This window comes from Oryzias latipes, chromosome 21 (assembly GCF_053564925.1).
Source record: "Oryzias latipes strain Hd-rR chromosome 21, Olatipes_Hd-rR_3.1".
Taxonomy (NCBI): domain Eukaryota; kingdom Metazoa; phylum Chordata; class Actinopteri; order Beloniformes; family Adrianichthyidae; genus Oryzias; species Oryzias latipes.
The window spans coordinates 33,077,386-33,103,532 of NC_136257.1; the positions used below are offsets into that span (position 1 = coordinate 33,077,386).

General features: G+C 39.4%; 1 protein-coding gene across 3 annotated transcripts in view; it reads right to left on the minus strand.

Annotated features, from left to right (window-relative positions):
- thsd7ba (thrombospondin, type I, domain containing 7Ba) overlaps window positions 1-26,147 on the minus strand; it is a 222,354-nt gene that overhangs the window by 64,655 nt on the left and 131,552 nt on the right. For all 3 annotated transcript variants that reach the window (XM_078939216.1, XM_078939217.1, XM_023950471.2), the window contains exons 9-14: window positions 16,921-17,112; window positions 13,599-13,824; window positions 8,842-8,957; window positions 7,812-7,944; window positions 5,446-5,549; window positions 469-660 (exon numbers count right to left, since the gene is read on the minus strand). In XM_078939216.1, coding sequence (XP_078795342.1) covers window positions 469-660; window positions 5,446-5,549; window positions 7,812-7,944; window positions 8,842-8,957; window positions 13,599-13,824; window positions 16,921-17,112 — 963 coding nt within the window. The remainder of the gene's footprint in view (window positions 1-468; window positions 661-5,445; window positions 5,550-7,811; window positions 7,945-8,841; window positions 8,958-13,598; window positions 13,825-16,920; window positions 17,113-26,147) is intronic.

Genomic DNA, 26,147 nt, shown 5'->3' on the forward strand with positions numbered 1-26,147 from the left:
CCAGCCTCCAATTCAACTTTTTTTTTGACCAGCTAAAATTATAAATTGCCTTTTATGAAAAAAAAAATCCAATTTAGAAGTGACAAAACCCACGCGTGGAAGTACAGACGGAAGTTCCAGAAACAAACGCTGAATGAGAGAAAGCTACAGCAGAGTATTGTTTCCCACAGAGCATAAGCTTCATAACAAATGTTGCATTCGTTGCAATTAGTGCAGTCCAACAAAGAGCAACTAAATACTATGCGAGTTCAATCAATAAGCATCATCCTGCTGTCGCTGCACATTCTTTAGTCAGACATTACAAAAGCTCCATGATAACTGCTGACAATAATGGCTTCCAGTCATATCAGTGACAAACAATATCATCCAGCATGAGAACTGTTGACCTTAAACGTAGCAGAATTGTTGAAAACGTCTCTCTAAGGAGCGTTTTTTCCTCTTCTTTGAGCGTATAAGCAGCGACCTCACCTGTGAGCGAGCGTGTGCGGCTCCGTGTGCTGCCACATCCAGCACATTCCGAGAACTTGGACCATGCAGTTAAAGTGCAGTCGTCCTTGCAGGCCACCCGGCATGTTCTGATCTGAGGAGGCAGAGAGCCGGCCCATCGCAAGCACGCCGTCAGGTTGGCCGCCTCTCCGTTCTCCCCAACACAGCTGACACCTGAAACACACACAAGAAGGTAAACACCTCTCGCACCCGCAAACATGGAGAAACAGGATGTGGCTTTGAGCTGTGTGGGTGCAGGACAGCTGAGATTCTGGGAGTTGAGAATGAGATTTCAGGGGTCAGATCATATAAGTTTCAATGGGTTTCTGTTGAGGAAAGTTCTCCCTGGGATGGACTGAACTGTGCAGAGTGAACCCCGCCTTTGCCTGACAGTGGTTGTTATAGGCTCCAACAACGCCGTGACTCCAACTGGAAACAGAGGGGGTTTAGAAAATGGCTGAATGGACTCACAAAAAATTTTAGCTTGGTATGCAAACTTTTTCAAGATTAAGAGAATCAACATCCTGTTTCCCTTTCTTGTATGAATGTCTTTATACAGCATTTATTCTATTTAAATCAGGTTTCTCTCCGTTCTTTATTATTATTTTCTTGTGCACTTTTTGGATGTTTGAATCCAAGTTTGTAATTTATGCCTATTAATCTAAAATTTGGATGAATTAATCTTTTTCAATAATGTGATATTTTTGCCTCAAATCAATACTTTTGTGATGCATAATTTTTCAGTGTTTTGTCAGTGTTGTTTAATCAACATCAACAATCTAAGAGTAATAATAAGATCAATGATAGGTTAGTTTGCATTTCTTTACAGTAAAGCTGTTCACCTGACTTTAAATGCATTTTTTGAAAGAAGGAATGGAGATTATTAGTTATTGAATTGTTGCTTTGAAGCATCGTCCTGAACTTGGAGGGTCAGTCAGAAATCTCATTGTGTTTGATGTGGATGTTGTTTGATGTTAAAGATGCTGGGAGAGTGGAATTAGGTTTGATTGTGATGGAAAAAGCAAAGGACAGAACCAAAATGTCCTGATAATCAGCAGAAGTCACTGCAGGAATACCTGAAAGTCAGGTAGGGTGGAGCTACCAATGCAATCAATCTCACAACCCATGGATCAGCTTCACCTGACACCTGTGCAGCCCTGAATCTGTCTGGGTTTGAGGCTGCTGTCCATGGTGCTGATGCCATGAAACGCTATGCCATGTTGTCTATTTTTAATTCAGCAGCTCAAAACTTTCCTTCCTGCTGCAGCATTTCAGCTTCTACTCCAATAATAAAAGTGAACTTTTCTGCTGCAGTTTTAATAATTCAGGTTTTCACATTATGTGGTTAAGTAAGCAGAGATTTGATTTAAGAAAGAGGGAGATGGAGAGCAAAGCAGCACTGGAGTGTGTGTGGGTGGAATGTGAGGTGCTGCTGGGTGAGGGGGGGTTGGGTGACTAAGCAGAGGAATAGAAGGATCTCAAGAGAGTCGACATGTTTGGAGCCTGCCCTGCTTCTTCTTCTTCTTCTTCTTCTGTTTCAAAGCTGTGATCTTTTGGGGTCACCAAAGCGAATCATCTCCTCTGCCTTCTTCTTCTCACTCATGTCCTCCTTCTCTACAAACATCCACCATAAACGATGATCACCTGCTGGTAGGGCTGGGTCATAGAGGCAGCTTGCTGTTCTCTCCAGTTAGTATTATGCTAAAATCCCAAATCAACCCTCAACTGTTGGACATACTCCATCAATTATTATTTATTTTAAGAACTCCAAGATTCTTTCTTTCCATAAAGGTCACACACCTGCATGTAATTTTCATATATTCAGAGTTGAGGAATAGATGCACCGCGGTTAAATGCTGATCAAACAAAAAATAAAAGGAATTCATTTGAGTTTGACTGCAGTGGAATGGAGCCCCCCCCAACACTTTCTTTGGATTTATGATCTCTAGAAGTTAATTTTCATTCCAGTGATGTTACTTTTCTCCTTAAAGGCCGCATTGTAATACGGACATCGAGCTCTGCAAACATAACAATAATTGTCAAAAGGCTGGCGTTGCTGTGCTAACATGCTGGCAGTTAAAGGGTTTTGTTTTTTTCATCCAAGCATCACTCTCAACAGTAAATCACATCAAGTCAGTCTAATAAAACCCTACAATATAAATGTCATCTCGCTGTCCAGGAAACAAGTAGCAGAAAGCCAACCAAATGGCTGATGAAATGGCTTTATTTGAGTCACAGACCCAGCTTTATTGAGTGGAGGATGCTGACAAATGTGACGCCTTCATTTGGTTTGAGCCTTTTTTACACAGTGTTCTCCATCAGGAGAGAACCTGAATGTGCAACAGACCAAACTGCTTAGAAAAATCACACAACCGCTCAAATGTCCAGAATGAGATTTAACTAAAGGGGCAAAGTCCTTCTTTGAGGCTGGTTTGAAAAGAAAAAATAACAAATCACGCTGTTTCTACTTTGCAGTGTCTCGCTGGTTCGGATTCCCCCCTTGAGCCCATTCTCTCTTGTGGAAAAAACCCCTGAACCTGTCTGCTTTGAGCTGCTTCTCCTGCTAAAGAACCATGTGGAGCATTTCTCACTACCTGAAACCCATCAACGCTTCCTGCACCAAGTTCCTTACTAAATCCAGGTTTAACCCTGTTTGGAGTCTTACTTTCATAGTTGGGTCCCTCTATTTATTCCATAAGCTCACCCTGACGGCACATGCATGCTGCTGTCGAAAACGTTTCTTCCTCCAAGGACTCAAAGTCTTTCAGAATTCTACTCTGAAAACATCCCTGATCCATTTTATTGATTTATATTTGACTTTTAAATGCATTTACTGACAACAGTTTGGGGATTTCTACAATCAGCTGAGGACATGCAGGCTGACATTTTGCGTAGACGCCTCTGCAGAGGCGACCCGCAGGACATCTTCATTATTTACTAGTAGAGCTTTTCCCAGCTCCCCAAACTATGATGCCGCAACATTCAGGATCATCAAAAATTGGACCTGATGAGTTTGTCTTTATTTTAATCCCACTAGTGATGAAAGTAGTAATTCCAGGGCTAGTTTTGCCGAAATTGATTATAGAATCATTTTGGAATTGCACTATTTTTTGTTAATTGGCTTTAGGGAAATATAATATTACAACAATCTGAACTGAACATACATTAACTATAGAACATGTATAATAATATTGGAATGACACAATAACATAACAAAGAATACAGTAACTAGTGCAAAGTTTTGGGGAAAAAACATCAACAATGAAACAAAACTTTAAGAATAACAGCCCCACAAACATATATATAAAAACAATAAAGGCAGTAATAATACATCAAAGTCACTGGTGAAAAAAGAAACAAAAACAGCAATGTAATAAATATTAAAAAAAACAACAAAAAATCTGGCAATTGTGTGCAGATATGAGGCTTTAATGACTCTCTGCTCTTCGATGAGGCAGGGAGGGGAGGGGTCAGGTGTGAGCTGAGACAGGTGGAGACAGGTGGAGGTGCACTGGCCGTTTCTCTGTGAGGAAATTCAAGCACTTTCCTACACGTGTTGAGGAAAAACTGCAACATAAGTATTGAAAGTTTCCATCACATCCGACTAGAATCAATACTTCACCACGGTATCGATACTGTCGCTACAGAAGTTGATGTGCCCATCCCTAGATAACAGGAAAGTTGCATTTATTCGATGCAAAAACCAACTATGAAGAAATGTTATGCTCCATAAAAATAAAAACCTTAAAAAAATACTTAAACAATGAGGACAAAACACCACCTCCTCATGTTTTTGCTTAACATTCCTGAATTGTGTCCTTGAGAACTAGAATAACATTTAATCATCTACTTCAGCTGAACTGGTTAAGAATTCTGAGTGAAATGAATAAAACACTTTGCTCTTTAAAAGTCCATATTTACATTCTGTGTTAATATTAATCACAGACTTCACGCTTAAACTTTTAAATGTCACAATCATTTAGCCAGTTTCTAATCAAATTTCAATAAGATGATGAAAAAGGTCAGGCAGGATTGCTTTTAACAAGAAAACACAACGCACAGCTTTTTTCTTCCATCAAAAGCCAAAGAAATGTACTTCTGAAATGGCAGATATAATTATAGCTCTGAATGAGAAAAGCTACAAATAGCAACGAGCACAGAGGGCTTCTGCAAACGTCGCGTTGGCAGAGTAGATATATTTAAAAAACATAACAAATAAGCCTTTTTATTGGGATGTTTGCTGATGTGAAAGAAAACACAATGAGTTTCCCAATAATTGTAAAGAAAATGAATTAAAAATAATGAAGATGCTGTACAGCAAAGAGCCAATCAAACAAACCGACCAACAGAGATGAGGGGGGGAGGGGCTTTTATTGGTGCTTTCTGATCTTACCAAGTTTTCTCGTAATCATTATTTGTTGCACAAAATTATTTCAGTGGCATCGACAAAAACAAAGCATAGTCTAGTTTGTCAAACTTATGTTTGTTTGTTTTTGACCTTGTCCTGTCCAACAGCTGAGCAGGCAGATCAGAGCTGAAGGCCTCTTGTGACATCATTTACTGTTACAATAGGGGGTTGGGAACCCAAAAAGACTTTAGATGGTTCTGAAGAACCATGCGAGTAAACCCTGTTTGGTGTCGTTTTTCTCTGCTATGAGAAGTTCTGCTATAATAGGTTTTATGATCCCGTGGTGGTCTGCAACTTTCCTCCTCACTGCTGACCACCTAGACAGACTTCAGGCTGGGTTCCGGAGGAAGATGGTGTCGGGAAAAGAAATGGATTTAAACAAAACTCAACGGTTCTATCTTCACTCAAAGTCATTCTAATGGGAATGGGATAGTGTTTGTGAACTGTAAGAGCTTCATTAGACATAAGAATGATGCAAACAGAAAAGCAAAGCAACAAAATGCAAAATGCAAGAGAAATGCTGTGGGACCTGAAGTTGACATGAAACCCACCTCTTGTCTCCAGACCATCTCCACAGTCCTCTCCTGCTCCAGACAATCCTCGTCTGACAGAATCTGGGACCAAAATACAGCTGTGCCATTTGTGCATCCTCCACCTGCATGTAACACAGAAGACAGATTCAGGGTCAAAGTTCATTTAATAAATGTAATCTACCCCACATTTCCACTTAAGTCTTTTACAGCAGACCTGAGTTTTAGTAAAAGAAACCCACAGTACCTCAACCCAAATGGTATATCCCAATATCTATATTATACATTTATTTCATTTTAAAAACGATTTTAGAATTGTAAAGGTCAACTTGTTTACTACATAGAAATGTATTCATCTTTAAACCACTAATATATATAAATATATACATTCAAATTAGGTGCATCTTTTTTTTTAGTACTTAAGTTGTGCTGAAAGTGCAACTAAACTTGACATGCAGTGTTTGAAATGTCTGCTCTACAAAATTGGTGACTACAAACTTGAATGTTCTGCTGTTGTGAAACTTTGAAACTCCACATTTTCTCTACTTAATGGACTCTGAATTGTTAGAAAATTGCCTTCTAACCTTTCTAGGACTGATGGGGGGCAACAATTGCTTTCCTGAGATTGTGTTGATGTCTTTTCTTCCTTGCTTTGCATTTAACACAAATCCAGTTACAAAAAGGGTTTATTTTACGGAAGCTAAGACTCGCAGACGATTAGTTCTTGCATTTAATTAGCCAAACCTGCGGCTTCTGACTTTTTAGCTCCAACTGAAGAAGTGAAGTTCTAATAGAGTTTCTCTCTGACAGAGATGGTCTTACTGCTGAAAATGATAATAATAATAATGATATAAATCCCAAAATAAGATGAAAGATAATAAAAGATGGTTAAAAGTTGAAATCGCTGATAGAAACTGTAAATCTGAATAAAACTATAATATCAAAAACGTTACAGAAATTGTACAGTTCCGTATCTTTACTCAACTTAATAAATAGGAAATAAATCAAACTGTAATACCTTTGTGCCTTTGAGCTGCTGATAGTCAGAAAATCCCAAATAAACTCTTGTTGGCTGATCCATATGAAAATCAGAAAAAGCTACTTCGTTTGGCCTTTATGGACCTTCACTTCTTCTCGCAAGAAGGTTACTGTTTTTTTTCCCCTCTTCTTGGTTTGGTGTCAGAAAATGTTATCTCCTAACTTCCTTTAGGCTGCTCTTTTGTGAGCCAAGGCCGTAACAAACTAGTCATTTTTGACAAGGACTGTTTTGATTTGTGACGGTGATGCACGTGTCTCTAGGAAACTGCAGTCCTAAACTCCTAGTGTCAGCGATGCACATAAGTAAGGGTTAGTGGCCGACGAAGTATGCATTATCACTTTTAAACGCATGCCGTGAAAGCCTGAACCGTCCGACGCGAAGCAGAAAAAGTGATAATGCACACTTCAAAGGTCATTAACCTGCTTATACCATGGTCACTTACAAAAGTCATAAACAGTAACCAGTTTTTAGTCCTTAATTCTTGTTTTTTTTTTCAATTTGGATTACTTTTCTCACAAAAAGCAAACTATTTGTTACATGTTCACGTAACAAATAGTCTGCGTCCCGCCGCACCACCGCTGCAGTCAAGACTCGGCGATATAATGCGATAAATATATGATCCTTCTTCCTCTTTCGGCTTTTTCCCATCAGGGGTCGTCACAGCGAACAAGTCGCATGGTAAACTTGGCAATGTTTTACGCCTGATGCCCTTCCTGACGCAACCTTCTCAAGGCAACGGGGCTCAGGACCGGCACAGAGGTAGAGAAGGGAACAGGGAGCAGCCCGGATTTGAACCCTGGTTTCACGGACGGAAGGCGCCGCAAACCAGCAGGAGCTAAACCGGCTCCCCGCGATAAATATATGATAATCTTTCCAATGGGTTGAATAAAGCATCAGTTCAGAGAAAAAGTTCACCTTGTTTTTGTCCAAATGATGAAGCAAAAGGTTGTTTTAAAGAAGCCGGCGAAGCGATACAAAACATTTAAGCTAGGTGACCGGAACTTCTTTTTGCGGTTATCCTGTGGTATATCACTTTTTAACGCACACCCAGTAGGCAAACAGAATCGAGAATTCACCCGGACCATGGTATAATGATTAATAAACAACCAAAAGGCTGAATATAGATTGTATGTTTGAAATAATCACAATGGTAACGCTTAATTGCTTCAAATTAAATTCTTATGTACTTTTATTGCAGATTTGCAAAATTGTAATAGTGAACTTTCCTGACATGTTTTGAGTATTTCGTTCACACATAGATGTCCATTTGTGTATCCAGTTACTGAATGGTGTAGTCTGATCATAACTTTCCAGACTAGAAAGCAGAAATGTTGATCATATATCTGACCTGAAAAGTGGACATCCTGGCAGGAAGTCACAGTCCCTCTCCTCGTACAGAGTGTCAGGACATTCTTGACCTCCGTTTGCAGGTCTTTGGATGATGGTTCTGTATCGAGACTGTGTGACAGCAGTCCCATTCTCTGTGGTGCAAAAGATTCGATCTCCATCAAATATTCACCAAGAGTTCCAGATTTTATCAGTTAAAATCATTTGATGATTACAGTACATGTGAACTGAAGAAAAAGGCCTGGCATGTCTCTGGGATGTGGAACAGATGAACATTACATGTCACCATTGTCAGCCACCGTGTCAAATTGATGCCTAAAGATGCAAGTGGTCTGAAAATTGCTGCGAACGTCCCCCGCTGAGCACACCCTTGATGGCCGTGATGTCCTCCGCTTCACTGCGGACTGTTTGCGGACACTGTGCTGTAATGGCTTCATTTGGCTCAAGCTGCAAGGCTCATTACACAATGCTAATTACTAAACATTGAAAATGGTGCAATTAAGAAAGCGATTACATCTTCAGCGGCCCCGGTGGACAATGGCATATTTACAGAGATGAGGCGCCTGTTCAGTTCTTCTAAAAACAATTACATACTTTTTGATTTCCAAGACAAAACAACACACAGACTGAAAGCCATTACAGATCCATTTTCCAGTCCATGCGGCGGCTCGTTGGAACGAACATTCAACTCTGTCATTTACAATTAAAAGTAATCATTATCTGCTCTGGAGGACATTTGAGTGGAACTGTTCTTTCTCTCTATTATACCACTCTGAATCACTTCAACATCTTTTATAAACAGTCAGTTGACTGACATGAGCACCGTGTGCAAATGTCCCGGTTTTCCAAAACAAAACACACATTTCTTTGACTATGTAAATTTGCCGTAACTCCTCTTCACTGGAAATTTCCTTTCCATAAAGTCCTTGAGCAAAGGTTAGAAGTGTCATCATGATGTCTGACTGATTCATGTTTAGTTATTAGACAGGCATTTCTAAAATGAGTTAATATAAATTCATGCAGCGAGCTACCTGGAAGGCAGGTTGACGGGCAGGACGTCCATTCACTGAAGGGGGTCACTATGCAGTCTTTCTTGCAGGGAAGCAAACAGGGCCGGGAAGATTCTGGGCGGGAGGAATCGGAACACCTGAACACAGATAAATGCTGGTTTTAAATTCTTTTCACAGGGGTGAATGATAACATCCTGACTCTCTATGGAAAGCAGGCAATGCAGCAAAACAAGCGCACAGTCCTTAATTGACATCATTGTTTACCTACAGAAAGCGTGATTGATGAGATGTGTTTGTGCCTGCGCTGAGGCACTGAACCACACACTTTCTGCCGCTCTCCCAGACACCAGTACGGTCTCACCAAAGAAAGAATTCACATGTCTTTATTCATCATTTTAGTCTTCTAATATTATTAATATAAAAAAGAATCTAAAACAAAAAACCCAGATAAGTTTTTGAAAGAAAAACAAAAAGAAACAAAATGTATAAAGTAGGCCTGCACAATATACCGCAAATTTATCGTTGTCGCAAAATCCAGCTCTGCAATGTGCAAATCGCAAAAGACGGAAAATATCGCAATAAATCGTAAACCTTAAATGTGCTAAAACAATCTTATGTCAGCTTGAACCATTTAACGAATCAAATAAATCCCTTTATGCATTTGACCAATCGGATGGAGGCCTATTATGTTAGATGTTTGTCACCTATGTCGACGAGTGACATTTGGAGGATAATTTTTAAACTGTTGCAATGTAATGGGAATGGTTATTTGGTTATTTGTTTATATACCGCAAATGATATCGTTATCGCAATTTTAATCTCTAATATCGCATATCGCGAGTTTTCCTCATATCGTGCAGCCCTAGTATAAAGGAATATAGAAAAACATGGAAAAATGATTTCAGTAACTAAGGTCAATATTAAGGTGATTTTCTATTTAAAATTTTTAAAAACTTAAACAGCCAAATTTAATTCTAAATTCGTTCATAGACTGTCATAGATGAGATCATTTGAATTTTTGTTCGGCATTTAAAACCTACCAGATTAAAAATAATGATAAATCTCTGATAACTGATTATAAAAAATATATACATATGAAAGTCAATCAAGACTTTGGACATCGATTTGTCAGATTATAAAATTAGAATTGAGGGACAAAGTAGACCTCTTTTATTATACTGGCAACAACAAGCTGAGTAAAAACAATAGTAATAAAAAAATGATAAGATTTTTTTAATTTTTGCCCCCCCAAAAAAATCAATGAAGCAATAGAGGAACAAAAGGGTAATTTGTCTTTTTTTAAGGCAACGAAATTTGGACAAAAATGGTTGTATTGAACTTTTGGTAAAAAATTGAATAATATAAAAGCATCTAATTGTTTTTGCTCCCATTTTTCTGGAGTGCATTACAACAAAGTTCAACAACAATTGTGTTTTTATGTTTCATAGAAAGGTGTCTTATATTTTTATACTTTTAAAATCCTGTAACTACGAAAAGACCACTATTGTGATTGGTTCAGGAAAACAAGAACAACTCTGACATAAAAAAAAATCAAATATGATTAAAAACTCAGAAACATTGGAGCCCAATGACAAAATGCGGAGAGACTGAAAAGCGCTGAAATAAAAGAGATTTAGTAAACTCCTCTGCTTTAGTGCCAGTCGTCACAGCCTCCTGAGACAGGCTCCTCTGAGACATTCTGCGTGGTCACTGCCACTGTTGAGCACTTTGTGGAGACGGACGGGCGCACAAGGTTCTCAAACGGGGGTTCCAGAGGAGGTCCGTGTTCCGTCTGCTCCAAGGAACAGTTTACAGGGAGGCCAGCAGAGTAGAAAACATAAATTCACCACCGGGCGGGTGATCCATCGTCCAATAAAGAGCAGCCACGCTAGTGTAGTCGTAGCACAAAAAAGATTGGGAAATCATTATTGGAGAAAAAAAAATCAATCAGCATGGCTGCTAATTATCCTGAGAAATGAGAACATGCAGACTGCTGCTCAGGACTCCTGTCATGCTACAGGATAGCATTAAATCTCTTAAGATTTATTTCCTGACTCTTATGATTCCAAATCATCTTGTGTTTCCTCTCCATTAGGACAGGTATACATCTGATGCCTCAGCAGCAACCCATTGGCTAGGCTTTTCCCCCCACATTGTGCAGAATTAAAGAGATTCCGACTTGTGCGGCTATATAAGAAAAAAGAATTCATGAGCTTTGATGCCTTCATTAACCAGCAGGCAAACCTCCTCCTCAACACCCAGTTCAGCACACACACACCTCCAAATTTTATTTCAGACCCAGCGACTTTCTCTGCCCGACAATCCGATCCAGGTCTCGCCGGAGACCCAGCGTGTTGCCACATTGCCTCGGCAGCAGAAAGCCAGCACGCTCTGGAGTGACATCAAAGTATGCCACAGCATAAGGAGGCAGGCTACCTAAAAGCCATCCTTCCTCAGCTTTATCCTTTCTCTCCCCCCTGCCTTCTGCGCTGATGTATGCCAGAGGGCATGGCAGCGCAACAGAGCAGCTGGGAAATATGATGTGATTTGCCCAAAATGGGAACATTAGACTCCCAGTCGAGGCCATGGGGTTCAGCTTTGACGACATCCAAAGAAGTCAAGGTCGTTTTAGAGTTGTTAGTTCTTCAGGAATGGGTTAAGGTAAGAATTATTGTGTCAAAAATTTAAATTTGTCTCTAATTTCCAGTGTTTGTTGATTATAATAAACTTTCTCTTTTGGCATTTAGATGTTAGAACCTGAAATAAAGTCATCTCCAGCAGAAATGTTCTGATGAATCTGAAAGTGAGGTTTATTGGATTCCTGCTGCAGGAAGATAACTGAGGAGGTCTCAGGTGTGTTCTGCACTGCAGCCGTCCACCATCCAAGGTCAGCAGGAGGAAATGCTGGACTGCTTCAAGTATCTGAAGAGACGATGTTCAGTGCCAGCAGGGATACCTTTCTCTGCAGAAAACTACACATGTCCAACAGCAAATCCATCCAAATGGCTGGACAGGTCATTGACAGGGACATGGAGATGTTTAATCTACCGAGGAACGGAGAACAAACTGTCCTTCATCACAGACGGTCCTTCATCACATTCACTTCCACCTCACTGGACTGTGGAGGGGCAGGAAATCTCAGCTGCTGCATTGAACAATACGAGACTTAAACTAAAATTATTCTCAAAATAACTAAATATTAAATGGCCTATACCATGCTATTCTCAAGCCTTTCATAGTAAACCATATTCATATATATGTTAATTTTTTACCTTTGGCACACAAGAATAAATGTAAGCACATTTTTGAGCCATCTCATTAATGTTTAAGGGGTTAAGGAGGAGCCCTCATAAACTAAATTAATAAATGTCTATAGACTGAAACACTGTAGGGGAATACCTGGTAAATGTTACAAGGATTTCTTTACAAAAACATAAAAAAATGCAAAACAAAAGCATCCATCTGTGGATCCGTTGATCAGATAAAAGGAGCAAATGTTTGGATTTTCATGAACACCTGAAAATGATAAAAATGTTGTGCTAGTTTAGCCTTGCTTCCATTTTCAGTCAGCTGGTTCTGCCATCAGAGTGGATCTTCCTATAAGTTGAAAGGTTCAGACGCCGTGTCCAGGTTACCTTTAAGGATACAACCACGGTTTGAGTCACACATCCATTTCATTTATGTTTTTATTTTTTCAAAATGTACACAAAACCTTCCTCGTCACTCAGGGTCACAACAGGTACATTTAAAAGAAGAAAAATAGAGACACTGCTCCATTCACACTGCAGCCATGTGAGTAGGAAGAAAGTAATTAAATTCACGGCAAACTGTACAGGCAGGATTTGTTGGCGGAGCAGAAATGACAGCTTTCATTAAAGCCTTTGTGGTGGGAGACAAGAAAGGCATCAGTAAGAGGGGGGGGGGGGGGGGGGGGGTCTTCATAATCTATTTTATGACCCTGTCAATAACATACTGAACTAAAGGGGGGCAAACTTTGTGAATTATTTATAATTCTGTATTTCTGGTGTGGGCTTTAACATCATTAAAAAGAGAGCACAAAAGCGCTGGTTGATATTACGTTGCTAAAGGGGGGTGGGGGTGGGGGTGCGGGCAGAGCGGAGGAATAGAAGGTTTATAAAAAGAAGAAAAAGTGACATTAAAAGCACTAAAGGAGCTTAAAGGAGGGCACAGAACTGTGGGATGATCCCATGACGGATCCGGTCTTCGAGATCATCTATAAATATAGATCCTCCGGTCATATGTTTGTTTCCACTTGAAAGTATGTTTACATACTTAAAGATTACATCTTTAACCCCCCATGCACAATTTACTTTCCCCAAGGGGACAATTTATGCCAAATAAAAAATGTTGCAGGATGGAAAGGCTCAGTTTTTGCTCAGAAAAAAAAACCTCGTTTTAAATATTAATCATGTTTAAATATCATGAAATATAAATGTCAACGATTATGCGAGCCGTCTTCGTTCTCAGTGGGAACCCTTCAGCATAATTGCTTTAAAAAGCCGACATGGCCCAAATAACATCAGATGCTGAGAAAGATGACACACCTGTGAGATTTGGTTAGTTTTCTTTTCCTCACACGATCGAATGTCAAACTGACACACAAACAGATCACACATCAGCACCAAGACGTCCTTAAGACTATGAGTTCTGCTCATCGTACCACCCTGAAACTCTCCAGACATGCTGATGTGAAAATCAACATTTTCAAACACAGAGGATGGATTAAAATAACAGTGTAGCGCCCCTTCATGGCTCACCTTTTACTGCTCACAGGGCCCCCGCTCTTCTTCACGCAGGTGACTCTGCGGCTCTGGACGCCGACAGCACAGGCGTCATTCCCCAGAGCGCTCAAGTTGAGTCTAGCAGATGAGTTTTGGACGCACGGACTCCAAGCTGAGGCTTCCCAGTGAAATACCATGCAGGGATGGTCGCTGCAGACTCGCCACTCCTCCAAGGCTGGAGCTGCTGGACAAGATTTACCATCTGGGGACGAACAAACACGTCAAGAAAACTCTGAAAAAAAAGTTCTAATGCTGCTGAAACTATAAGACTTTCAGAATTTAATAGGTCAAATATTTAAAGCATTCATGCTGATAGATATTTAACCAAACCACAAGTGTTTACTGGGAATTTCTGTTGATGAATGGAAATGACTAAAGAGGATTTGGAAAACTGAAGACACGGGTTAATTAAAGAAAATAAATGTCACGCTTTAATTATAACAGTTGGGGAAAATCCTGGAAAAAAAAAACAACTAAACATTTATTTTGCTGTTAAAGTGACGTTACTCAATGTCACTTACTCAATGTACATGAGAACTTTTTCTCAACTGTTACTCCTGTTAAAATAAAGATAAATGAATAAATAAAACTCAAAAAAAAGGATTTTGACAAAACCTAAGCACATTTCTAAATGGATAAGAAAAAGCATTCCCAGTGGTCTTTTATTCAAGATTGTGCCGTTTATTGCCAAAATAAAGGGTGATGCAAAAATACTATGATATATGCTGGGACATAGTTTCTGCAGAGCAGCAGGAGTTCATCAGAAATTCATCTATAGGTTGTGGTAATCCTGTCCTGACTTCCCATCATCCCTTTGTTTCACTCCTGCTAGTCTACAGCAGAAATCTAACATTAGCGGTTCAATAAAAATGGTGAGCAATATCAGATCTATCCAGTCCTACAGTTTTAGATCCAGATTCCAACTCAGTCAAGGAAAACTAACACATACATGGATCCATTTGTCTGCAGGTGGATGATCAGAATGGAGCGGTGCTGGGAGCTTGTGACCCGCCAACTGTAGCTTCTGCGTCACTGCTACAAGCTTTTTCAAATGGCATTCCTTCATCTGCACCTGGTTCACAATGTTTTGAATTAAGAAAATACTCACAAATGCAATTTTAACCCTAATGTTCTTTCTATCAACAGAAATTTGCCACCAGAGCGTGTTAAAAAACCCAAAACAGGATTTGCATTGGACTGGGCCTTTAAAGGAGAACAGCCGAGTTCTGCTCAGATGCTCAGCCCCTTATCACCAGTTTCAATAGTTTAATAAATCCTGCACGGAGGCGCAGTGGTCAGCACTTTTGCCTCACAGCAAGAAGGCCCCTGGTTCAAGTCCTGGCTGGGGGCCTTTCTGTGTGGAGTTTGCATGTTCTCCCCGTGCACGCGTGGATTCTGTCCAGGGACTTCCTCCCACCGCCCAAAAACATGCTTCATAGGTTGGTTACTCCAAATTGTCCGTAGGTGTGAGAGTGATTGGGTGTGTGATATGTGTGACCCTGTGACAGACTTGCGACCTGTCCAGGGTGTCCCCTGCGTTCGCCCATAAGTGGTCGGGATAGGCTCCAGCAGCCCCGTGACCCGGAAAGGGATAAAACGGAAGACGATGAATGAAAGCGATCAAGGAAAACGTTTGTTCATGAAACAAACTTTAGCTTGGTTTTCTGGACAAAGAATCACTAAGAGGTGAATTTTTCCTCTGAAACGATGGTTTGGATAACTTAACGTGACGTCTAGCACATAAACCACTTTCCACCGCTGGTTAGTGCTCATACACCTGCTGTAGCAGAGCGAGAAGCAGGTTCTGTAGCCGTTACTTTGACAACGCATCACTATCAAAAATCTGCTTTTTGTGAAAAATAATTGGAATGGTAAAAATAACAAATAATTGATTTAGTCTCAATTCATTTCGTCAGGGACCATGGTACAAGTGAGATAAACAACTTATCAATCATCATAAGAAAACCGTCCTCTGCTACAAGCCTCCACATTGTCTAATAATTTCTGGAGATCTCATTGGGTTTTCCTTACATCTAGAACAGACGTGTGAAAATCCAGGCCTCGAGTGGCCAACATGATGTCCAAACATTGAAACTCCTAAAAAGCCAAACGCACCTCATCCAGGTCATCAGCAGCAGATAAGGCAGGATTCCTGGAAAACCAGCAGTAGGTCGGCCATAGACACCCCTGATCAAGAGCATTAGTTGTGGTAACGTTACACAAATTGGGTCAGTGAAATCATTAAGAATGATTTTGTTATATCATGTAAAATCAACTTCTTTTAAGTTTAAATGTTCATTTCTAACAAAAACAACCCCAAAGTGGTATTTTGATTGATTCACACATCCCTGAGAATTCCTCTAAAAACCTGCTCTCTGAGCACCAGCCCGTCCAAATCCACAAAATGAGCGGGTTGTCACATTGTGACGTCAGAGTGAGAAACCAACCCTTCCAGGAAGAGTCTGCGCTGCATGCTCCGCCCCCATGCTAACACACACTTTCTCCGTGGAGCTAGTGGTGATCGGCGAAACGCTTTCCTTTTATATGAACAAAAAATACATCCATCTTTGCCAAAGTTCAGATGTTGTTTGTTTTTGTGGGAGAAACGCAGACACACTGCTGAGGCCGAATCTAGGTTGATGTCATGAAAGAGGCACGGAGAGAAAGGCGGGATATCAGAGATTGAGTCGTCTTACTCCCAGGTAGGAAAATGAGAGGCAAAAATAAGTAGTATTTCATCAAAAAATATTATTTTAGTGTGTCAAATATAGACAGACAGACAGAAACTTTTTTATTCTCCCAAGGGAGAAATTCAGGTGTCACACACAGACACGCACAATAAATAACAATAAAAATGACAGTTCATTAAATAAAATAGCAGTTCATATCAGGCAGGTTCATTAAACAGCCTGATAGCTGAAGGGACACATGAGTTCCTAAAGCACTCTGTCCTGCAGCCCAGTGAAAGGAGCCTATTACTCTGTTTACTCTTCTGTGCAGACATCGTGTCATACAAAAGATGTCTGGGACTGTCCAGGATGCTTTGCATTACGGCCCTCGTCCCCCTCTGCAGCACAGTTCCCACAGAGTCCAAACTATGTTCATAATATCATATGGAGATAGTTTACTCTGAAAGGCTTAAGAAAAGCGTGATAGACCCTTTAGGTATCTTCATATTCATATTTCAGTGTTGCTTTTTCAACAACACCTTGGACCGCAAGAAACCTCGGTTCAAAACCGACAATGTGGAGAAGAGCAGCAGCAAATAAGCGCAGAGCGTTAGCAGAAGAGGAATGACCTTTTCGTGGAATGGCCAACACGGTGCGAGTCCGACTCTGTCTTCCCTCTGCAGTCTTGTTGGCACAGCTGTGCGAGCACGGTGACCACAGGGACCAGGAGCCGACCACACAGTCTGCCGGACAGGGAACCTCACAGGCGTCTTCTGCAGGTGGGGCACCACCTTCACAGTGGGTGTCGGGCACGTGTTCCCCTGGAAAAAGCACGGGGTGAAAATGCAGACATCAGCTGCTCTGCTGCAGAATGAGCAAAGATAAGACTTGTCAACGTGTGATCTGGTCAGACACGAGACTTTAGATGTAGGCAAAAGAATTTTTGAAAACTTGAAGGGACTGTAGCTTCCAACTCTCAGATTAAAGTTTGATCAAAACAGACCCTTTTTATTCTGTATGTACATTCTGTAGAACCAATACTCTGTAGGGTGTGATTGTAATCATATTCTTCTTTTGACTTCAGTAAAGCACACTTAACCTTTATTATCATTTACTTGATGTGTTCATAAGTGACTGAATTCAAACAAACCTTTACTTGAAAATATGTATTTTAGGGATTATGTTGTTAATTTACAACATTTGAGTTGCACAGTTAATGACTTTAAAAAAAAAAAAGAGGGCGGGAAAACTGCTTGACCGTTCGCCTCTTTAACACGTTTAGTCAAACACATGCAAACTTTCATTTAATCTGGAGAATTAGTTCATTACAAAGATGTTCTGCTGGTTTTCTGGAATAGTTTTAAAAGCTGCGTTTCATCTTGCAATCATGCTATGAAATATGTATCACAGCTTGCAATTAATTCTTCACTTTCAACGTTGAAACCGCCAGAGGAAAGAGAACGCTGGTTCTTTTTACTATGCATAATGATAATGGCTTTGTTGTTGCGTGATTAAATCACTGTGACTGCAGAAAAACATTCCTTTAAATAACTGCACTGCATTCTCTTTTTCTTGGGCTTGAAAACGATTTTTTTTTGTTTTGTTTCACCGCCTTTTTGAGGAGGAGGGCGAGACATCACTTCCCGAAATGGGTGATCCTGATGTGATGCCAGTGCCAGAAGCAGCTGAAGTTCTGTCTCGCAGCTGCTCTCACGCTCAGTCGTATCATTAACTTGACTGAACTCTGCCACCAGATCACAGAGCAGGCTTTATTTGTCATCAACTTGTCGTTTCTTTTCTCCCTCCCTGAGTAAATGCCCTTGATACCGAGGGAGGCATTAAACCGAGAGAGCGAACCTTTGAAACGCCTCATCAGATAGATGTGAAAAAGCTCCCTAGGGGAGTTAAAAAAATCTTTTGTCCATAAAGTTAAAGCATGGCATATCTACAGCCATCAGCGCATGTGTACAGCGGGAGTCGATGGTCTTCTTGCAGTGATGGTGAAAACCCCCGGGCTACCACCAGCATTATTCCTTTCATTAAGACCACATGGCTGCAGATGAGAAGAAAGAGGAAATAAAAGCTCAACCCGAACATTTTCTTTAGCTAACAGCATCAGCAGCATCGCTGTGGTTCGGTGCGGTGATGGAACCGGTATCTCATCACATGAAATTGCTCTCGGAGACGAGACATATTTTCTTCATAATCATTCATCTCTAAATGACGCTAACTAAGCAGGCTGCAGCACTCGAACTGGATTTAACATAATTGTTTTGAAGCGTCGGCGAACTTTTAAGCTGCGTGGGAATTCATTGCCACGGTTCACTGCAGCTACCACCCAGGTAATTACTTCCAATGTGCACGCTGGGTACAAGACAGCATCAACTAAAACAGGACCTATAGATTTCTGAAAACCCACCTTTTACATTATACAGACCTGCAATTTTAACATCAGCAATTACATTCGGGAATAGGACCGTTCCTGACTTTAAACGGAAACCTTTTTAAAAGTTAACGAGAAAAGCCAAAAGCCAGGAGTTTCCGCTCGTCTTCTCTCACATTCATTTTAAAGTTCACTTATGTTTAATTGTAACTATGGGAAAAAAGAGAGCAAGGTCACAGGAAGTTACTGTCAGTCATGTATGGCATGGTCACTGTCTGGAAATGTGGAGGACAGACACAAGCAAACTCTAAAATCCAAACAAAATGCATCATTCTGTATTTTAGTGTGCCAACAAAAACAAAAAAGATCTATGCTTAAAGCTCAATTCAAGTAAAACTCAATGCATGGATTAAATAAGAAAAAAATCAATATCAATCAGAAAGGGGATCAAACTGTTGCAGGTTAGTGTGTCAGTCAATCAAATCGATAGTGAAAAACGGTCACTGCAGCAAAGATAAAGACATACTTCATGCTGCAAACTCTAACCCTCCTCAGGCCCAACATCCTGCTCTGCTTTTCTTTATTTGCTATTTTTTTGCGAATTGGCTCAGTCCTGCATTTGGAGTTCAGTTTGCTGTCAAGTTGAACTCCCACCTTTTACCTAAGGATGTAAACACTGCTGTATAATTTTTTACCTTTTTTTATTTGTATTCTTTGCACAAGGGATCTGCTTCTTCATTTTGTTGTATTCTGTACAATGACCACAAAGCTAATTCTTATTATATCTTTGGAAGAGTCTTGATGTGAAAGTCAAAGCGGTGTAAATCTGGTGATTCTTTCTTTCTCCAGACTTTTTCTTTCACAGCTCTATTCTGTTATATGAAAGACTTGGTGTTATGTAAATCCGGCCAGGCTCAAACCCCAATTATTAATTTCTCCGCCGTGATCAATTGTGAAACAGTTGGTACTGCCTCGGATTAAAGGGCACACTATCCACTCGTCACCAAATCCAAGTCTGTGATTGGTCAAAGTTCAACTGGTTTATCTTTCAATTGGCATTCAATGGTTGGGCGCTTTGTATGTAGAGCCGAAACTATCAAAGAAATCTGCACAGCGGAACGGGAATGTAAGAGTCTTTGACTCTGACGTCTGAAATTCGCAATTTTGCGACACATTTACCAGAGAACTTTTTGAAAATGAAATGTCACAGAGCATTTTCTTTATCATTTAATTACAGTAAGTGACAGAATAAGCGGTGTTGAAGAAGAAAAAGATAAAGTGGTTTGGCAGATTACTTTTTCTTTTTAATTTTGAGTCAAAAAATGCAGCTTTATTTTGAAAATGAAAAAGCATTTCTGGTATTGACTTTTATTTTTAATTATGCTACAGAAAAACTTCCATAGCACTGATGCACAAAAACAAATATTTGTTCCCTAAAATATGTAAATTACATGATCTTTAAAAGCTGTTTTAAGATGACATTCACGTAAAAGGAAGCATATTTAAATTCACAAAATGTATTATTTTTAATAATTTAAATTGAAATCTTAAAGATCATTCTGTTTTAAAATGACTTTGAACAATCAAAGATAGAAATTCTTAATGCCCAAAGGAAAATGCGGTGATATAAATTAAAAACTGGTGTACATGCATGTTTGAGGGTGAGTGTTCTGCCGTAATACGGCTGCTTGGTTTGCATTATTGATGTGGGATCAATTATTATCAATATTCTGCTAAACATTTAAGAAAGAATTTGTCTTTGAATCCATCTGACTTTTAATGTTATCATTGTTGACATGCAAACAAATCCTTATTTGCCCGGCGATGAAAGAGACATGCGAGGCTTAATGGTTGGTTTTTTTTTTAATGACAACTTCCAATATTTCGATTAATGAATTCATTTAGAGAGTTAGAACAAAGTTTTTAATATTTTTTTCATGCCTGTATCTATGGTGACATATCAGTCAAAGCAAACTATTGAAAATAAGAGGGAAAATGCAGATCCTGTGATATTTTCTACTCTACGATAAAGTATTAGGGCCACCATAAACTATATCAATGAATAAATAACGTCACAAGAATAAAGTCATAAAATATGAGGAAAAAGTTGTAATTTTATGAAACTAAACTCTTAAAATGATGGAAAAAAGCTTTAATTTAACAAGCCATGCTTTTCCTAGAATAAAGTTGGTTACATGCCAACTAAATCCATCAATGCAGACATTTATGTTTTTGCACCATACGAATATGTGCTGAGCGGCTAAACGTGTCTCTTGGCTGAGTGTAGTGGGAAACCAGGGTTTGATTCCCAGTGGCCGCACTAAGCTTCATCCAGGGTGGGTTCTTGGGTTAGTCCCTTTGCGCTACTGCCCGCCTATCTAGCCGGAAAGGGGCCCAGGCCTGGGTCCCCTGTGCCGGTCCCCAGCCCGGGTAATAGGGTAATATACAGAGTTGTGTTAGGAGGGGCCAAACCTCCTGTGCAATCAGTGAAAGCAGATTCCCCATAGCAACCCCTGAAGGGATTTGTCAAAGGTGGACATATGTGCTGTAATGTCTTTGGACCTCTGCGACTACAGGTAAACGGCTCACCTGCTGAAAATCCTCTTCTTGAAGGTCAAGAAAACAAGCACAGTGGACGACATCTACATTATGGAAAAGATGACTGTTGTTTTAAGATTGAGAGAAGGAAATTTTAAGGAAAATTGTGAGAGATATAAAAAACTGGCCATTGTGTGACCTGTTTACATTTCTGGAATGGTGGCTGTCATGTCTTATTTTTCTCCTTGCTTTTTTATTTTTATTTTCCGCCTCACTTGTTTTTTTTACTCTTCTTCTTTTTGTTTGTAAGACTTATTTTGTTTGATGTCATGTAGATTTGTGTTACATCTTGTTTAAAGAAATGAAAAATAAAACATGAGTTAAAAAAAAGAAAACAAGTACATACACTTCTTGTGGTTTTTAAAGTTTATAATTTCTTAGTAAGCAGGCTTTTGCATTAAACTCAGTAATTCTCAACATCTAACTTACTAAATTCTAACTTAATGATCATAAAACATTCACTCTTTGACTCTTAACTCTACAAGTTTATTCCAGTAAAAAAAAATCTCATAAATTTAAAACATATTTTGTAAAATTACTACATTTTTCTCATAATTTTATGACTAATAGGTATTTTTTTACGGTGGACCTGATACTCTGTCATACTACTCAAAGAACTCCTTAAAAACCTAAAACATGCAAGTTCTAGAAATATTTGTATACCCTCGAGGTGTCCATAAAGTCATCTGCTGACTATTTTTTTCTGTCCACCAGTGTTTTTTGTTAAGAAAACAGAGCAAAGCGTAATTTTACAGGCATTTTTCTGCAGATCTTCAACTCTTTGTGCTCAGCAGAAGTTCAGTTGAAAAGAGTTTTTATTTGTTCAGCACAAACCGTCCCATGACAGCTTCATCCCTCTTCCAGCTTAAGATGCTGAGTTGTTTTATGTTGGGAAATCGGACACTTAATACTCGCTCAGACTGGAGGATAAAATGGAGAAAACACAGCATTTCTCTGGGGTACCTGTCACTTCAGTGAGGTTTTACACAACTAAACTGTCTTCTCTTGTTCAAACAACTACTTCCTTTATTCCAACTGACTGAGAGGTATAAACTATTCATCTCATCCCAAGTTTCTGCACAAAGGAATGTGTTTTATAGCTATACTTCAGCCGAATCAATAGCAGAAGAGAAAAAAGAACATTCTTCTATAGAACTGTTCTTTTTAAAAATTACTTTTCCATATGCAAATAATAAACGCTCAACAACAAAGCTTCTTAATTATACAAGCAGGTATGTTCCAAAATGTCTAGGATTGACCATACAATAGTGTTGTGACTGCTGTCACTTCCATTTAGCATATTATTGACGTGTTTTTGAATGTAATTCTGTTGTGTTTCAACTCCAAGTTGTAATAATAAAGAGAGCCACTAACCATTATCCATGGCAGGTCAAATGCATTAGTGCTGGAGTGTTAAACTGCAGAGGTGCTCTTGGACTGTGACGCTCTGTCAGGCTTACAAATAAAATACATTACCGTATAAATACGGTTTTTAGCTCTAAACTATTCTCTCTGTACCACTGCCACTTCTTTACTTATTGTGGATCAAATTGTTCTTAATTAGTATCTAGCACTCTCCATTGTAAATAAACATGTTCCCAACTCATCCTCGGGCGAACTATATGGTTGCCAGTATGAGGAAGCTGCAGACGGCATACAATGATGCGACAAATGTGTTTTAAAAAAACAAAACAAGATAGACGAGTTCTGTTTCTGCCATAATTAACGCTCTACAGGGTTAAATACATCAGAAAACACTCACCTCATCTATTATATCAGGTTTAGTGCCATAAGATTTGTGAAAAAACTAGGAGGGGGTGTCTTTCTCTCTGTCCATTTGGTCTGATTTCCATACATTTATTTTATGTAATTGTAATGACCTTTTATTGTAATTTTTTAGTATATTCCATTCCTGCCTTTTTATTTCTTTCAGTTTAAAAAACTTACATGATTTTGTCTCGACACTGAATCTTTATTGTTATGCGTTTGTGTGATTTTGTGACATGGCGCCCAGCTCAGTTTCCAGTGCAGGATTCTTTCATGAGGGAAAATTGTTTTATTTGCACATATTTTTTCAGTTTCAAGTGCAAAAAATATTTTTTTGAGCACCCCAACCTATGCTCAAAACAGTGAGAGTTGCACTTGGAATAATGGCACAAAAATCACACTTTAATATGGGCAAATGAACCCTGGCGGCCGAAACGTCAACTTCAGTGAAGGCTCCAGCACACAAATGGAATAATCTGATTGCTGTCATTTATCTTCAAAACCAGACATTAACTTGATTTTTGGAGTCTTTGTATGTTTTTTTCGTCTGTTGTTTGAAAGTCTTAACACAGAGTTTTCTTTGGAATAATTTTTAGTAAAACTGTTAACATGAAAAAAGGATTTAAAGCTGCTTTTGCGCTTTCCTGGTATTTTTTATTTTAGATTTTGTGGAATGTGTTGTAAATATAAACCTATATAAAAATACTGTTTGAGATAAAACAACAATCTTAACATTTGAAAATACTGTTTCTTTTAGCTTGCTGTCATCTCTCAAATTATTTTTTCCATTAAAGCCTAACAAGTAAGATTCGTATATTTTGTTTGTTAAGATACATGACACGCTCAAACAGTCTGTCATATGGTGACAGGGAAAGTATCAGTTTAGCCAGCAGATTTTAGTCTGACTTTCAGAAACCTTTCACTTCTTTCTGATCAAGCTCTTGGCGTTCTACCTGCTCCGTCTGTGAAACCCAAGAGCTCCTAAATAAACACTTTATTTGTACAATTACAAGCTGCAACTTTGTGAACCTGCAAATGTCACGTTGGCTTTCTGTTTACGGCAGATTATCATAAACAACCCTCTCATCTCTGCTGACATTTCACTGCCTCTCCCATCCTTTCATAGAAAAATGATGGAAACGGCGGCGGCGGATCTCCAGTTATTTTAAACGCTGCTGTTGCAGCATCTCTGCAGTTCCTCAGAAGGAAGCCTTTCACATTACGCAGACGCTGAGAGCCCAGAAGGTGTGTCATGTCAATAATGATTGACCTCAGGATGGATTCAGCCTGGATGAAAGGTGCTTCGCCGCCCTGAACTTGTTCAATTCACTGCAGCTCATTCTAAAAGATAGAGATGTGTAAAGCCTCATAAATACGTAAAGTTAAGACATTTTCTTTTTGAAATTCTCCATGTGGAATTAGGATTCATAACACCGGAGCTTAAACTGGAAAACATTTTCTATCCCTGTTATCACAGAAAAAAGTCTCCTATATGTATATAGAAACTCTCGTAAAGAATGATCAGTTTTAATATTTTTGATCCCAACTAATGTCTGTAGGATCTGAGAAACTGCAGTTTTCTGAAAATTCCATGAATTTCAACCGTTACTAATGAGATTAATAAGATCATCAGTGGTTGCCTCCTTTGGATTGGCTCTTTAGCAAATCTTAAGTCTGCTTAAAAAAAAAAAAGCCTGCTTTAACTTCTTAGATAGGCCTGTCCCACATCCCTGATCCTTGAAGCCGTTTTCACACCACTCAGGTAGGAGAGTCAGCTCAGAGGGGAACGTGCTTTGGTGAGAAATGAGCAAAGTAACCCAAACGCAAACAGAAAGGATCTTAAACGAATACAGTCTCTAAGACATTTTATTCCTCTTTAGAGAAATAAACATCAGCTGAAAGGCACACGTCATGATTACAGCTTCACATTCAGCTCTAATTTCCAAAGCATCTCCTGTTCTTCTATGACTCCTAACCATGCGTCCTTATCGATTTTTGATATATTTGGAGCAAATGTAGGAAGACTGAGTTTCATAACCATAAGCACCATGATCTGGAGTGTAATTCACGGATGCACTTCCAAAAACAGGACTGCATTTATGGAGAGAGGGGCGTTTACTGTGTGCAGCATCTTAACATATATTCCAACAAGACCCAAAACTTCTAGTTGGATCACAACTTAGCAATCACATCAAACATTACTGGAGGTAATTGTGAGAAGCTTTGATGGCAACTGACAACTTATGCTGTGATCAGTCAGCAAATTCTGATGGGGACAATCCAACCCCATAATACGGAATTTGATTTAAACGTGTTTTAATTTGCACATGAAGGAAATTCTGTCTGTTCTATGTTAAATAGACCTTTTGACAGTTGCACTTCCTGCTGGCTTTGGATCATTTAAGGTGGAGCTGCCGTTAAAGCGGTCTCATAAGATCTATATAGAAGTGCAGCAACAACCGTTAGGAAACAGAAGGGTGGGATCCACAATGCAAGAGACTGGGCCTGGTGGCAGAAACTCATAAACCTAAATACATAAACGTCAACATGAACAAACTATGAAACAAAGGTTGACAAAACCGCAGCAGAGCCAATAATCCAGAATGCTGACACTAACTTTGTGGAGGTGAAAGAGCTAACTGCTTCATTATTACTCATTTTTCACATAGCCTTTAACAAAACAAAACAATACAAAAAATGTCAATAAAAACATTCCAACCTCTATAGCCGTTTCCCACAAACTCATCAAGGCTTTTATTTTACCTAAGTCCATCAAAAGTCATTCGAATCTCCTCTGGCTAACATATGTGGACCTCTGTGATGAACACACTCAGCATCTGTTGTGATGGAGAGATAAAACAGGGTACCAAGACAAAAAAAGGCTGCAAATGGGTTTATAATCAATTTAAAAGGAGGATTAACGTCCAGCAGAGGGCCGTGACTCAGACTTTTAATCAGGCCAGTGTTTTCTGTGCCCATAAACTTCACAATGCAATGAATAATGAATACTCCTTTAATGCTGATGCCACCAGTGTCATGATATTACTGAGTTGCACTCTGTGACTCATCGTGGAAGCATTCCAGCTTCTAGTTTTAATATGCAAAAAG